The sequence below is a fragment of the Anas acuta genome, chromosome 20 (assembly GCF_963932015.1).
Source record: "Anas acuta chromosome 20, bAnaAcu1.1, whole genome shotgun sequence".
NCBI lineage: Eukaryota > Metazoa > Chordata > Aves > Anseriformes > Anatidae > Anas > Anas acuta.
Window position 1 is genome coordinate 427,188 of NC_088998.1, and position 15,386 is coordinate 442,573.

At 55.5% G+C, this 15,386-nt stretch overlaps 1 protein-coding gene across 2 annotated transcripts; it reads left to right on the top strand.

Annotated features, from left to right (window-relative positions):
• Positions 1-1,725: 1,725 nt before the first annotated feature.
• Positions 1,726-13,841, top strand: ENTPD2 (ectonucleoside triphosphate diphosphohydrolase 2). 2 transcript variants are annotated; one of them, XM_068657426.1, is made up of 9 exons: positions 1,726-1,983; positions 8,635-8,752; positions 9,229-9,379; positions 10,038-10,197; positions 10,296-10,523; positions 11,062-11,328; positions 11,527-11,646; positions 11,926-12,060; positions 12,675-13,841. In XM_068657426.1, the coding sequence occupies exons 1-9, from the start codon at positions 1,873-1,875 to the stop codon at positions 12,873-12,875; spliced, it is 1,491 nt and encodes a 496-aa protein (XP_068513527.1). In that variant the 5' UTR covers positions 1,726-1,872; the 3' UTR covers positions 12,876-13,841. The 2 variants fall into 2 exon arrangements, with proteins under 2 accessions (XP_068513527.1, XP_068513526.1); XM_068657425.1 differs by having other exon boundaries at positions 1,728-1,983; positions 11,059-11,328.
• The last annotated feature ends 1,545 nt before the right edge of the window (positions 13,842-15,386 follow it).

Here is a 15,386-nt window from a genome sequence, read left to right on the forward strand (position 1 = left end):
GAGGGATGGCAAGAAGAGTCGAGAACAGTCAGATATTTCCATGTGGAAAATTGAGAAGAGCCTATAAAGTCATCAGTGTTGCAGGAAGGCAGAGGAAATGGTACTCTGCTAAACCTCAGACCCAAGATTCTGCTCTTCTCTGGTATAAGCAAGCAGATTTAAAAGAGGATTTTCTTTTCCACATAAATCTGTACATGAATGTCTTGGTGTTCATTGATACAGGTTTTCTAGAGGTTAAATACTTAAAGGGAGGAGTTGGACACACCTGTTGGACTCACCAGTTAAAAACGGAGGAGAAAGCCATGCCCCGCTGTCAGTGGGCACCAGCCCCTCTGTGCCCTTATTTAACCATTTATTTCCCCAGCCCCTGCTGCTGGTCACTTCTGGCTGCGCTGAGCTGAGCAGAGGGATACATGGGCTGATGATCTCCTCCATTCACACTGTACAAGGGGCTTGCAGCCCTGCTTATGGGGCAGGACAGGGTCCCCCTGTTTTGACCCTCAGCAAACAGCAGGTGGAGGTCTCAGCTTGTGCCCAGCTGCCTGCTCCCAGAGAGAAAAGCCCAGGAAAGATCTGTCTCAGAGGGAGGACAATGGTCTCATCCCCGGTGGATTGCCTTCCAGCAGCAGAGCCTCCATGATGAGCAGGGAAGTGGTGGCCAAGGGCACGCAGACCACAGCCCTTGGCAAAGTCAAGGGCCTCTCGAAAAGCCTGATGCCCCAGCAACAGTCAGGAAGTGCTTAAGAAACGCAAGTGCTGGTGCAATATGTGCTGTGTGCAGGGCAACTGTGAAAAGTGGCTTGCTTAAGAAAAAAAATTGAGGCTGCCTGTGAGGAGCTAAAGTGTGACCCTCCTGCATGCAACTCAACTGGGCTGGAAGCCATGTCCTCCTTCAGACTGCTCTCCTTGGTGATATCTCCTTGTTTATTATTTTGTTCACTGTTTTATCCCTCTGTGTAAGCAAGCTCAAAATGTCCCCTTCAGAGCCCTTGGCTCAGTGCTCCATGTGGAAATGCATTTCATTATTCACTTGTGACCATATTAAAAACTATCTCAATATATGTCTGTACTCCTCATAGCAGTCATAAACTCTTTGTAATGATTAAAAGCAGTAATATATTTATAACGGTTGATAGGTGAGACTCCTTCTCAGCTTTTCTGTTGCTCGCCTCCTACTAAACCTGCTGGGGTGCCCAGTGTTGGAGAGCCTCTGGCCTGAGGCAGGTGGGAGCCCCCCACTCCCTGTCCCAGGGCTCACAGTCCTCAGCCCTGCCAGGCCCTCACTTTCCAAAATTTTGGCTGTGGCAGGGGTGATGCTGGAACTGGAGATGGGAGTGGCTGAGTCCCACAGCCTGGGTGGTACACGGGGAGCCCAGGATGTGTTAAGGACAATGTCTGGGGCAGCAAGAAACTGGAACTGAGCCCTGAGATAAGGGGTAGTACCCGGGGAAGCGGGGGGGCGGGCAGGGCAGTGCTGAGCCCCGCAGCAGGGGCGATGCCCAAGACGGGGGCCAGGTCTGGGCTGAGAGCTTGGTACAGGAGTTGAGGAATTGACGCCCGGGGGCCGAGTCCTGGCTCAGGGGCCGTGCCCGAAGTGGGGGGGACGGGGCCGAGCCCGGGGCAGGGGCAGGCACAGGGACCGGTGGCGGCTCCCCGCTGCCCGACGGGACCCGTGTCCCGCCCGGGTGGGCCGGGGCGGCGGTGACTCAGCCGGGAAAGGCGGGCGAGGAGGAGGAGGAGAAGGAGGAGGAGGAGGGGGAAGGGGACGGGGTAGGGGAAGGAGAGGAGGAGCAGGAGCCGCCGCAGCCACCGCGGAGCCTCTCACCTGCCCCCGCCGCCGCCGAGGAGCGGCAGCGCCCTCCCGGCCCCGCCATGGCCCGCCGGGTCGCCGCCGTCCTGCTGCTGCTCGCCCTCGGCTGCCTCCTGGGCATCCTCCTGCTCTGCCTCGGCTCCGGGGACGCGCGCGGCCCGCCGGGCTTCAAGGTGAGCGGCGGGGGGTGCGGGTACGGAGGGGACAGGGACGCGGGGCACCGGTGGCATCTGGGCTACGGAAGCTGGGGGCCTCGGGAGGCCAGGGAGGGCACCCGGCTCTGGGGGTTCTGGGTGGGGGAGAGGCTCCGGGATGCGGGGGCTCCCTGGCGCCAGCAGAGACTCGGAGCCGGTGGCCCCGCGCTCCGAGCCCGGCACCGCGGAACGACCGCGCCCTGCCGCCTGCCCTCGTTCACCTCGGAGCAGCCTTCGGGGCGCAGCAGAACAGCAGAGGGCCGGGGGTGCGGTGCCTACGGCCAGGCTTCTGGAATGGGCGCCCCGGGCGCTGCTGGGCTGCAGCTGCATTGCCTTAGCTGGCACTGCAGGGCAAGAAATGCGCTTGCCTATGAAAATGCGCTGGTGTTTGTTGTTTTCTTGGTTTCTGTGTTTGTTTGTTTGTTTGTTTAATTTTACATTCAGGCACCGAAGGAAGTTCCTGAACAATTTATTGTTGCCAAAGCCCTCTGATTGACTCCTGCTGTGCAAGTATTTTGTTTTAAAAAGGTCTTGTTTCTTTCAGTGACGGACAGCTATTCCATGGGGAGCAGGCTCTTGTCCTGGAAAGTGGTTCATCCACAACCCCCTCTTTCTCATCCTGACCAATTTGCCTGGAAACTTTTTGACTGCCAGATGTGTTGCCTTCTCTCCAGATTTGTCAGATGTAATGAACATTAAATTGAGAAAATGAACGGGCTTAGCCAGGATGATACTCCCTGGTTGTTAGTATAACCACTAAAAATTAACTCTTTTCCTATAACACATTTCTTTGCCACTCATTTCCATGTGCTGTGGCAGTTAGGGGCTGTGCTCATAGTTGGTTTCCAAGCTGATTAAGTCTCTTTGGACATGGGGGAATTAGAACTACTGTTGCTGAGACCCGTCTGTATTTGCAGAGCTTTGGTCAGTCTGGGAAACCTTTTATCCTCCTGCAGTTGATTCCTATCTGGAGCTTTAAGCCAGCTGTGTTCATGCAGCACTGCAGTTTGGGGTTGCACAGAAGTGCCTGAGGCTAAGCGGCCCAGCCCAGAGACTTGGGGTTTTGCCCCATTCCTGGATGGAGCCAGTGCAGCAGGGTTGGCACCATGGTGCTTTTTCCTGGAGGGATGCTGCTGGGCAGGCATGGGGAGAGGTAGTTTTACACAAAGCTTAGGGCTGTTTTGGGGATGCAAAGATTTGTCTTATTTGAACTCAGCCCAGAATGCACCAACACAGGGTGAAGTGCTTGTTTTGGACTCACTTGACAGCCCCAGCCAGCCCAGGGCTCTGGTCTGGATGCTGGTGAGCTGCAAGATTTGTCCCAACCCTCGTGCTGCTCACCCATCACCAACAGCCATTTCAGCATGGGGGGGCAGCCCCAATCTCTGTCCCTTCTCCCCAGAGGAGACAGCCCTCCAGCTTAATGCTGCTTTGGGGTACATTACATGCCCCTGCTCTCCTCCTGCCCTCCCTGGTCAGGGAGTCAAGGGGCCAGCTCCAGCTGCAGGTGCCATGCAGGGCTGTGGCATGTGCCTGGCTGGCCTCCTCTCGAGCCCCTGTGCAGCCAGCCAGCCCTGTGGCAATGGGGAGCCTGGAGCAATATCCTCAGCCCTTAAGAGGCAGAAGGAGGGGCAGAGGCAGCAGACCAGAGATACTCCACCCCTGCGACTACCCAGTAGCTCCCCTGCCTTGGGCTGTGTTTAGGAGCTGGCTGCACCTCTGCTTGTGCCATGGCTTGCATGGGGTGAAGATGCATGAGTGTGTGGATCCTGTGGAATCCTGCTAGCCTCGGGATCAGCGCTAGAATCAGGCCCTGTTTGCTGGTTTGTTCTGCTCAGTTTAGGGTGGTGGCCAGAGTTAAGCTATTATTGTGATCAGTCCTGCTCCTTTGTGGCTGGGGGGGACTGTGGGCCCATCTTCCCCTCCCACTCTGGGCAGGACATCACTGTCCTTGCTGGCTTGGTCCACATTAGTAACAGCTTCTGGATGACAACTCAGTTCACTTATGAGCTAAGGCTGACCCACAGCTCTACCTCTTCTCCTTCTAGCTCCTTTGCTTGGAATATAGCCCTAAAAATACCCCAGATTATTTATTCTGCCGTGAGAGGGACCGCAGAGCACAGTCTTCTCCTTCCTTTCTGGGTACACAGCTGAGCTTATGGCACCATGGCCTTACAGCTCTGAGCTGTTGTCTTTCCTTTTGCAAACCTTCCTCTTTTTTTTTTTTTTTTTTTTTTCCTTCTTTTGGCACATCTCTTCACTGGCTTTTATAAACCCTGTCAGGTTTGTTCCCTGTGAGCCATCCTGGGGAGAGCTTGGGTTCCTGTGGCAGGAGACCTGCCATAACCTGCAGCACCCTCAAGGGAGGTGGGCTCCATTGTGGGGCCAAGCTGAGCCCACGCTGTACTGTGGGACAGCCCAGAGAGCCTGTGGGTGGGGAGGGATGAGGATCTTGGGCCATGAAGCATGGCTGTGGGGCCCGACACTAGCTGCAGCGAGCTGGGCTGTTCTCAGCACCCCTCCCTGCTTCCCCCAAGGGTGTGGGATATTTCTGGGCAGCCTTTGGGGCTGTGCTGTGCTTGTCCATTGGGCGAAGCCACACGTTTGATAGGAACCCCAAGCCCTACCTGTGGTTTTGCCCTGTGGCCTTTGAGGACATTGACACTGTGTCCTCTCTGGGGGGACTGGGCTGCTCTGGCTGTGGCTAAGGAGGCCACAGGCCACACGGGGTCACTGTCCTCGTGTGGGGCTGTGCTGGGACTGTCCCCAGTCCTGCAGCATCACTGGAGTCAGGCTGCTGGGTCCTATAGATAGAAAAATTGTCTCTTCCTATGCCGCCAGGAGATGCTGGTGTCATGGGACTCCCACAGGCTGGGGACAGGGCTGCAGACATGTGTGTGAAGCCTGCCAAGCCCTGTGACTCTGGCAGCTAAGCAGGACAGGGCCAGTGAGAGGGGTGATGGAAGCCAGGCACCAGCACAGGAGAGTGCCAGGACATCATTGTGTCCCTCCAGTCCTTGTGTTCAGCCAGCTTGTTGGCAGGCGCAGGACACCTTGGCTGAAGAGCTGAGGCAGGACTTACACTGTAAATCACTAATGAGATGGGCTTTTGGTGGTACTTCTTTCTCCAGAGGCTTGCCATGTGCAGAGCCCTGTACGTGACTCACCTGAGGCTCCCAGCGCTGCCATAAGCCTCTGTCTATGTGCCTGCACAGCAGCTCGTGCTGGCTGCACTGGTGACAGCCGCATCCCTCACAAAGGAGCCAAAGTGGCAAAGGAGCTGAGCTCACCCTGGTACTCATTTCAGGAGACCACTGGGCTGGGTGTCTGAGCTCCCTGCACTCCCGGCTACCCCCAGGCCCTGCAGGGTGCACGTGGCCCAGGTAGGGGCTGTGACAGGGACAGGGGCTAGTGCTGGCACCAACAAAGCCCTGCTGTGGGTGGCAGACCTTGTCCCTAGCTGCCATTCAGATGCTGGAGGAACGTGTGTACCTCGGGTCTGCAGGAGGGGATGTGGCATCTGCTTCATCTCTGGGACCCTCTCAGACATCTGGGTCTGGCCTCTGCCCTTTCATACACACACATGCACACGTGGCCTTCCACTCCTGCTCGCTGCCACTCAGCTGCTGGGCCAGGCAGGCAGTGCTGGCCAAGCCACCACTGGCCAGGGAGGACAGGCCCCTCTACAAAGACAGGCTGGGATGCAGAGTCCTGTGGAGGCCAGGAACAGTGTCAGGCAGGGCTGGCACACTGCACTTCCCGAGGCAGCCTGGCTCCCGCCACATGCCATGCAGAGGCCCTGGTTCCTCTTGTGCAGGGGCAGCCAGGGTGCAGGACATGACATAGCGACTGTCTGTGCCGGGAGCTCCTTTCAGCAGTCCTATGCCCAGCTCCTGGGGCCAACCTTTCTCCAGCACTTCGTGTTGCCACTTGTTGTTACCTCATCTGGATTTCAATGCTGCTGCCTATGGCACCCATATTCCCATGGGTCCCTCACCCACAACTCCTTGGGCTGCTGCCCATCTTCACCCCACACCTCACAGCAATGGGTTCTGCCCCACAAGAACACTGGGGTCCAAGAGGACTCTTAGAGGCAGCTTAGAGCACATCACAGAGGGACATGCCTGCTTGGGGCAACTGGTTCTGGTTCTGCAAGATACCCAGCAGTGTGACCCAAATCTGACACATCCCCCAGAGAAGATGCTCCAAGCCGTAGCCAGGCTGGTGATACACTGAAATGGGAGTTGTGGATTCTATGAGGAAACGCATGCCCTCAGGCAATGCCACTCCCCAGCTGCTGCCTTAGCAGCCACAGAGGAAACCTGCATACACAACAGGAATCTTAGTGGAGGTGGTGCGGGTGGGAGTCAGCTCTGGGGTTGGGGGGCAGCCTCACTCACCCCACAGAGCTCTGTACATGCCCTAGGAGGGGGCATGGGGTCAGGGCTGCAAGACCCTACTGAATGTGCTTGGCTTACTGTGGGTCTGAGCAGGCAGCACAGCTGTCCCAGGCACACACCCACACCCACACATGCCTATGCACATATGTACACGAGAACACACATTCACACACACACGCCTAAATGCACACACATGCATACAAACCGGCACCCATGTCCACACAAACTCCTGCCCGCACAGCTGTGTGCATCCACCCTCTCACATGCACATGTACATGTACGCCCATGTATGTACATCCATACACAAGCATGCCCACACACATGCATCTACATGCACATCTGCACCCCCAACACGTGCACCCCCCACCACAGCTCTCCAGGAGCTGGAAGCAGCCAACCCCACACCAGTGCTTGGTCATGGGACATTTCCCCAAATGCCACAGGCATGTAGAGCTTCCCCTGCCCACCCTCAGTATGGCCATGTGTCTGAGCTGGTGTGGCCATGTCTGTCCCTGCTTTGTGGTCAGTGTTGTGTCCCCAGAGCTGCTCCCACTGGGCTTTCACATCCTTTGTTTGTGGTACCAGGCATCCCCAGCGCTGTGAGTGTTCAGCACTCATCCTCTTAGCCTCCTGCTTCAGCACTTCTTAGCCCCTGCTGCTCCTCAGCTACTCCCATTTCCAGCCCATCCCCTTGGCAGGCTGCAGCCTCCCCATGCATCACCCCAGAGTTGGTGACACAGGGGCAGCACAAACCCCCAGACTGTCCCTGGTGTCCCAGCTCTGCTCAGCCCTGGGGGCTGAGGGTGAACTGTTGATGCTTTCCCTTTGGTGAAGATCTGTCATCCAGCTAATAATAATATAAATCAGGGGTTGCCTCAGCACACTGGCACCAATTCCCCCTTCTTCCTGGCCACAGAGGGGGACTCTCGCTTTTGTCCAAGGGCACAAAGCAAAGCACTGCCTGTTAATGGGAGATGAGGGAGACTGTGGCACCGGGGTGGGGGGTTGGGAGGGGGGTCTCACGTTTAAAATGGTTCCCAGGGGAGCACGGAGGCACTGTCTGTTGTGGGGCCAGCTGTTCACATGGAAATGGGGGTTGCTTCTGAGGGGGGATCCTCAGGTGACCTTTCCCATGCCCCAACACTTTATTTCCGCTTCTTCTGACAAGCTAAAAGTAAGCTACCCAAAACTGAACCCTGCAGCCACCTGACCTGGAGCCCACTCTGCAGCTGGCTGAGGACAAGGACAGGCAGCAATGGGGCAGTGGCTCAAAGCCAGATGATGGCCCCACAGGCCCAGCTGGTTGTCTGTCCCCATGGGACCCAACCAGGCAGGGCTGGGGCAGCTCAAGGGCATTGGGCTGGGAGAAGAGCAGCCTGCCCCTGGGGTCCATGTGGGTGTTTGGCAGGGATTTATGGGATGCAGGTAAAGCCATTGTTTAGTCCAGGTTTAAGTCTTAGGTAGTTTCACTCTGGAGAGGTGGTCAGCTGGGGCAGCACCGAAACATCTTGTGTTCAGCCCCAAGCTAGCAGCCTCCCCTCCAGCAGAAAAGCAGCTCTGGCCACAGTGTGAGAAGGCCCAGGCAGGCAGCCCTGTGCCCATGGACAGCTGAGTGAGGCAAAGGGGTCTGGGGCCTGGGGGCTGCCAGTGGCATGGCACAGGGCAGCTTCTCCCCAGGAGCTGGGTAACTGTTTGGCAGGAGAGAGCAGGGGTTATTTATAGCTGCAGAATGGGCAAGCCTTACAAGGGCAGGGAGGGATGAGGTAGCTGGCTGCCCTTCTTTGGAGCGCTGCGTCCCCAGGCGGCTGCCCTCAGGTGTCCTCCCTGCTGGCCTGAGGGGCCACAGCTCAACACAGCTGCCTGCCGCAAGGAGCAGCGCTGTGGGGATGGGAGCAGGGGGCAGCACCTCTTGGTCCATGCTCAACGAGGCGAGGGGGTCCCTATGCCCAAAGAGACAGTCCACTTGGTGTGCTGAGCAGCATCCCAGGTCAGCAGTGTCCCTCTGGGCAGAGTGCCCCACTCCCAGAAACATCCCAGGCCAGGCAAGATCCTGGTATGGACAGGCAAGACCTCACTCATGGTGCTCACCCAAAGAGAGGATGCTCCTCCACTGCCCTGAGGAGCTGGCTGGGGATGGTGGGACTCAGCTCAGTAACTTCCCTGGAGGCGGCCAGGGGCAGCCAAAGGGGCTCCTACCCTGTGGGCCTGATTCCTGCCTCTCCACCTGCAGTATGGCATCGTGCTGGACGCCGGGTCCTCCCACACCGCTATGTTCATCTACAAGTGGCCTGCGGACAAGGAAAATGACACTGGGGTGGTCAGCGAGCACAGCATGTGTGACGTGGAGGGTAAGGGCTGTCCCAGCCCCCTGGGTGGCACATCCCCTCGCTGGCAAGTGACGGTGGCAGTCCACATGGCCTGACTTCTCTGCCTGTGCTTTCACCAGGGGCAGTGAGGTGTTAAAACGGGTCTGACTCTGTTCCCAAAACCTCCCCCAAGGGAAATGTGCTGTAAGGGTGGTGGCAGTTTGTCTTTTCCTGGTATGCATCATACCTCCAGAACACAATTCAGCTCATTGCCTAGCCCAGCAAGGAGCAAGGGGTGGTTTTTTGCTATCCATTTATCCAACCTTTTCCAAACTGCCACCAAGTGAGGGAGGCAGCATGGGCAGAGATGTGGCTAAGCTCTGGCTATTTGGACGGCCATGTGAACAGCTACACCAACCCTCAGCTCTACTGAACATCCTGGGAGGGGCAAAGCTGCTCACTGAACATTGTCCCACAGCCTACATGGCTGCAGGGCAATGCAGTTTCCCTCTCCACAGGTCCTGGCATCTCCAGCTACAGCTCCAACCCTCCAGCTGCTGGGAAAAGCTTAGAGCACTGCCTGAACCAGGCTCTGAGAGATGTGCCCAAGGAGAAGCATGCGGTGACTCCACTCTACCTGGGTGCTACAGCTGGCATGCGCCTGCTCAAGTGAGTGTTGGCTCTGGCTGTGCCAGCTGCCTGGCCTCAAATGTTACTGGGGAGGCCTTACCTCACCACCCCTCCATCCCACCACCCATGGTGGGGGTGGAAAATGTGAAGGATGGCTGTGAAGTCACCCCTTTGCCAGGCAAAGCTGTCCCCTGCCTCCAGATTCCCCAAGACAGTGGCTTTGTGTGCCTTGCAGAGCTGTTGGGGAATGCCATGCTGCAGATGCTCTTCAGGACACAGGCAGCACGTCCCTCTGTACTCCCCATGTGGGACGAAAAGGGGCACTGGAGGTCTGGAGGGGCAGCTCCAGGATAACCCACCCCTTCTTTTTGGCTAGCTAAGAACAAAGCCCCCTTGCACTTACTGCCAGCCCAATTTGACACAATGAGGATATTATCCCCCAAATCCACACGAGCAGACAGTCCTGCCCCATTTGCCTGGCCATCAGAAAGAGAGAGCACACCTCCACCTCTGCCTCTTGGCTCCTTCCCTAGCAGAGACAAGGAAATTATCTGGGTTTTGGGGGATGTCCCAGCAGGTACATGGGTAAGAGTTCCCCACCTGCCTGCAGTTAGCTCCCACATACTGGCAGAGCCAGAGAGCTACACAGCTCTAACTCTGCCCCTTGCACTGCTGCATGTTTCCATCTTGCCTGCAGCATTGCAAACCTCGAGGCCTCGAATGCCGTCCTCAGTGCAGTGACTGCCATGCTGAAGTCATACCCCTTCGATTTCCGGGGAGCAAAGATCCTGTCAGGGGAAGAGGAGGGGGTGTTTGGCTGGGTCACAGCAAACTACCTCCTGGAGAACTTCATCAAGGTGGGCAAAGGAGCCTGGTGCCCAGCAGGGCTGGCTGCACTGGCCAGACTGCTCTGCACCTAACTGCTTCCTGCACGTGTTACTGTCTCTTTGCCCAGCGCGGGTGGCTTGGGGAATGGATCCAGCCCAAGAAGAAGACCCTGGGGGCCATGGACTTCGGGGGTGCTTCCACACAGATCACCTTTGAAACCAGGGACACCATTGAAGACCCCAGAAATGAGGTGATGCTGAAGCTGTATGGCCAGCCATACAAAGTGTACACCCACAGTTTCCTCTGCTATGGAAGGGACCAGGTCCTCAAGAGGCTGCTCTCAAAGCTCCTCCAGGTACTGGCACGTGCTCACCCAGGGATGCTGGCTATCATCACACCAGCATTTATACAGGTTGGGAGGTGCTGCACCCCACATCCTTCAAAGCACTGCTTTAGACCTGTGATTACCTCCTGGGTTCAAGTTCGGGAGCCAGGGCAAGAAGGGGATGATTTGCAGAGAACCCAGGGTTGCTGGGACTCATGCTTTCTCTGTGGGCTTCTTCCAGCCCTGCTTTCCAGGACAGCCCTGGGGGGTCAGCTGCACACATTTCCCAGCCAACTCTTGGTTTTTGCCCCCTAAGCATCACCCATGGTTCCAGGGCTTCCTCCCACCCTCTCCATAAGGTGTTGTATTCAGCCTGTGCCAAATGTCCTGAGTCATCTCGAGACAACAGTGGCAACTGCTGTCTCCTGCAGTCCTTTGCATCCCAGGCTTGTCAGCATCTCCATGGTGGGGAACCAGAGCCAAGCAAGTGGTGCCAGGGCTGCTGTGGCACAGGGGAGCCAGGGTGATGGCACAGCTCACAGGGGCCCATGTGTTGCTCCTCCAGCAGGCTGAGAACTACCAAGCAACTGTCCCCAATCCCTGCTGGCCCACAGGCTACCGCAAGAGCCTGTCATTGAGCAGCATCTACGATAGCCCCTGCACAGAGAAGGAGAGGCCCAGCCTTCCCCTCAACACCTTCGTCGCCATGGCTGGCACTGGGAATGGGAGCCTCTGTGCTCTGCACGTCAGCAAGCTCTTCAACTTCACCACCTGCTCCTTCTCCCGCTGCTCCTTCGATGGCATTTTCCAGCCTGAGGTTTCAGGAAACTTCATTGTAAGTCCCAGCATGGAGCAGGGTGGTGGTCTGGCTGTAGGATCTGCAGCAGTTCCCTGGCTCCCAAGTGTCATTTGTCAGCAAAGTCAAACCCCATCTCTGCAAGAGCGGTTGCTTGCATCCACCACAGGTTACACTATCTCTCTGTGGTGAAAGGGTTTGCTCCCAGCCTGTCCTACAGGTGTTTCCATTCCTCAGGCCTTCTCTGCCTTCTTCTACACGGTGGACTTCATCCAGACAGTGATGGAGAGACCTGTACACTTGCCCAAAGACCTGAAGGATGCTGCTGAGACCATCTGTGCCACCAGCTGGAGTGAGGTGGGCTCCCCTGGCACAGTGGGAAGGAGAGGGGTGATTCACGTGGGGCATCTCCTGGGCTCTGGGAGCATCTCTTGGAGGGGGCTGGGTGTCCTGGCACCTTCCCATAGCATGTAGGAAAGGGTTGGTGATGGCTTCCACATGGGACCAGGAGAGGTTCAGGTGGGTATGAGAAGTGCCTTGGCCAGCCAGATGCTACTTAGAACTTCGGGCTGCATAAACAAACCCTGGAACATACTGGCCTGACCCCCTTTCTCTCTCTTCATGCATCCCATCCAGCTGCTCCAGAAGGCTCCTAAACTGGAGAAGAGGCTGTCAGATTACTGTGCTACCAGCATGTTTGTTTATTTGCTCACCACCAGAGGGTACAACTTCAACAACCATTCCTTCCCAAATATTGCCTTCCAGAAGAAGGTGGGTAACATCAGAGCACATATCCATCCCATAGTATTCATTTGACGCTAGGCCAGAAAGCACTACAAAAGCGATCATCCCAAACCAAGAAAGAGCCAAGCAATGTTTGAAGAAAGATCTTGGGGAAAAGAGGCAGGATGGGACTCAGTTTTGGGGTTTATATTTTGGGATATTGAGAAAAAAATGATCTGAGTTGACTGTAGGGTGGTCAAGGAGTCAGGAATTTCAAGGTCCTCCAGTTTGTCCTTGGCCCTCAAAACACTACTGATCTCAACCAACTATTTGGTCAAGCTCATTGGGAAATTACCTCAGGGTAGGATCCCACTTTTACCAAGTCCTTTCACCTACATGAACTGTGGGATGGGCAGCAAAGTCAGGACTGACCCTAGCGGATAAGATCCTGCTCCCACCAAATTAGTTCAGCAAAGCCACCAGGTCACTGTTTTGTCCCTGGGCTAGCTGGACCCACAGGCAAGCAAGGACTCAGGGTGCTGTGGACTCCTCCAGACTTCTCTTCTTGATTGAGCTGATAGTGAAATGGTCCCTGGAAGGTCCCTTGCAGTCCATGGGGCTGGACTGACCAGGGTGGTGACCATGCCAAGCTGTTTCCACAGGCAGGAGAAACCTCCATCGGCTGGGCCCTTGGCTACATGCTGAACCTCACCAACATGATCCCAGCAGAGAAACCTGCTTCCCACAAAAGCATGCTGTACAACTACTGGGTCATCCTCATCCTGCTTTTTGTGGTCACCACCCTGACAGCTCTGGTGACTGCTGTCTACCTGCTCCGCCACAGCAAGTCCAGCGCAATCTAACTGCAGGGACGGGACAGGCCTTTGTCTGCAGGAGCCAGCACCATCCTTTCTGCTGAAGTCTGAATACTTGGGTTGCAGCAAGTGCTTGGAGATATTGTCCTCTGACACCCAATGCCATCTGCCCTGGAGGGAAAGCTGCCCCTTTTTGCCTTCCCCTTGCTTTCAAGCAGCAGAAAAGGTAGGGATGGACAAAAGAGAACTGCTGACCCTGCAGTGCAGCAGGAGGAGAATGTTTTAAGGGCTTCCCAGTACTACTCAGGGACGGCTGCTAGAGCAGTCTCAAGGTTAGGACATCTGTATCTGGGGCATCTTTCTACCACCAGACCTGGGCTGGATTGGGCCAGTGAGTCCAGACAACTGCAGGACTTTATTCTCGTGTGCATGGGGAGGGTGGGGAATATCACTCTAGTCCATACAGCTGACCTCACTATCCTGTCCCTGGAGAATCAGCCCAGACAGGGAAGCTCTGGGCATCACCCAGAACCTACACTGTCTTTCTGGCTGATGCACAAGCTCCAGTGACCTTCCCAAATGCCAGATCTTGACCTGGACTTCCACCTGCCTTGAAAGGGCCCTTTCCACTATTCAGAGGGGCTTTGGTAGGGGCTAAGCAACAACCATAGCAAGCAGCTTCCCAAGCCTCTTCTTCAGCAACCATATGCAGTGCCTTTCTCATTCCAGTGGTTCCTAGGCCAGTCTCACCTTTGCCACAGCCAGTGCCTCCTCTGGCTCCCAGGTGCATAGCTGTGTCAGTGCATAGGTGATGGACTTGCTGCATGAGTAAGGCTTTCTGCTGCTTTAGGATTTGAATCCTGCATCACCCCAAGCCAGACAGCTGGGAGGATGTGCCTTCATGTCTGAATGAGTAAAAACAGGGACATGGAAATGTGCAGAAAGGTTTGTGTTTTTTTATGTTGTTCTTGTTGATTTATTTTATATAATCAGAAATAAATCTTTGTAACCATTCCTATGGCTTTGTCACCATCATAGCAACAGGCTGACAAAGCCTGGCTGTCCCACAGGTGTAGTGCTGCTGGTGGGCTCTGCTTGGACACAACCACATGTAGAGCTCTGCCTGAAAGACTTGGTCTCTTGCAACCTGCCCAGTGCTCAGACACAGTCATGGTTTTATATGCTTTACCAGTCTGCAGAATTCCCCAAGACAAGACAAAGTGGGCTTGAAATCCCACTCCAGGCTTAGGCCCACCTGGAAGTGGAAGCCAACCACAGCTGAGAAGTTCAGGCCTCCTGAGCACCAAGAACTCAAGTCACCCCAAAGGTGCAAGTAGGCAGTGCTCAGCATAGCTCTGTTCCACGCAATCACTTCTGCACTCACAGGTGCACACAGGAAAGGCTTTGCTGCCCAGCCATGGCAGCAGAGCAGTCAGGAACTTGTCGATGCAGGTTGCTCTGAGCTGCCAGGCTCACAGAACCACTGCAGCATCCACCCAGCAGTAGGACAGCTGTGCAGGGCCCATCCTGACTCACAGATCCCATCTGCTAACAGCCCGCTGCTCTCAGCACTTTCCTCCATGCACCCCCAAGAGAGGAGCAGCTTCTCACTGCCCTCCTTGTGCTTGCAGACAGTACCAGCTCTCCTCCTTGGGTTTGCTCAATTACTGATGTCCTTCCCTAACGCACTGCACTGCACTTTTCTCTAAGCCTCTGACTTTAACTGTTCTGATGGTTGCTCCCCATCTTTGTGTAGGGACAAATGGAATTCTAGTTTTAGATGTTAGCCCACACAACCAGTTTCAATGCCCAGCCTGTTGTTTGTCCAGAACAGGAGCTCCCTCCGGCGGCCAGACACAGATACTCCAAGGTCTCAAACACAAGGAAGCCTTTCTGTTCTCTTTGAAGCTGAATAGCTCCTGTTCTGCTTTAAGAAATTAGCTTGATTCAAAAACCATATAAGAAATTCAGCTGCAACTGAATCAGAGCTGGACATCCACTAAAAGCAGCCAGGTTGACCTAGTCATGACTTGGGGTTTACGGGTAGGAAAAAAATCAAAGAGATTCTTGATCTTGCCACATGCCTCCCTGGACATTTGTGATTCAAGACAGTATCCTTCCATCCCTGTGGGTAACAGGTCCGGACGCAGAGTCTGAGCTGGCCAGGTGCCATGACTTGCCAGCAAGCAAGGCAGGCGATGTACAGACTGGGCTTTGGGCATGCATGCACCCTTGCTCCCTTTGTGAGGGCAGAGATGGCGCCCAAAGAGGCTGTGCAGCTGTAGGGCTTAGACCAGCCCCATCCGGGAACTCAAGAAAAGCCTTGCTGTTATGAGGGCAAAGAGACTGTGACTGACTATGCTCAAGAAACAGAATGCTTGTGGCAACAGCTCTGCTGCCTCATAGCTTAGCCTAGGTATGTCCATGTTTGCAGACATTTCACAGTCCAGTGCTTTTAGATTGTAAGTCCTGTAGTCTCCAGGAGACCAGATGTCCTGGTTTCAGTTAGGACAGAGTTAATTTTCTTCCTAGTAGCTGGTAGTGTGCTATGTTTTGGAT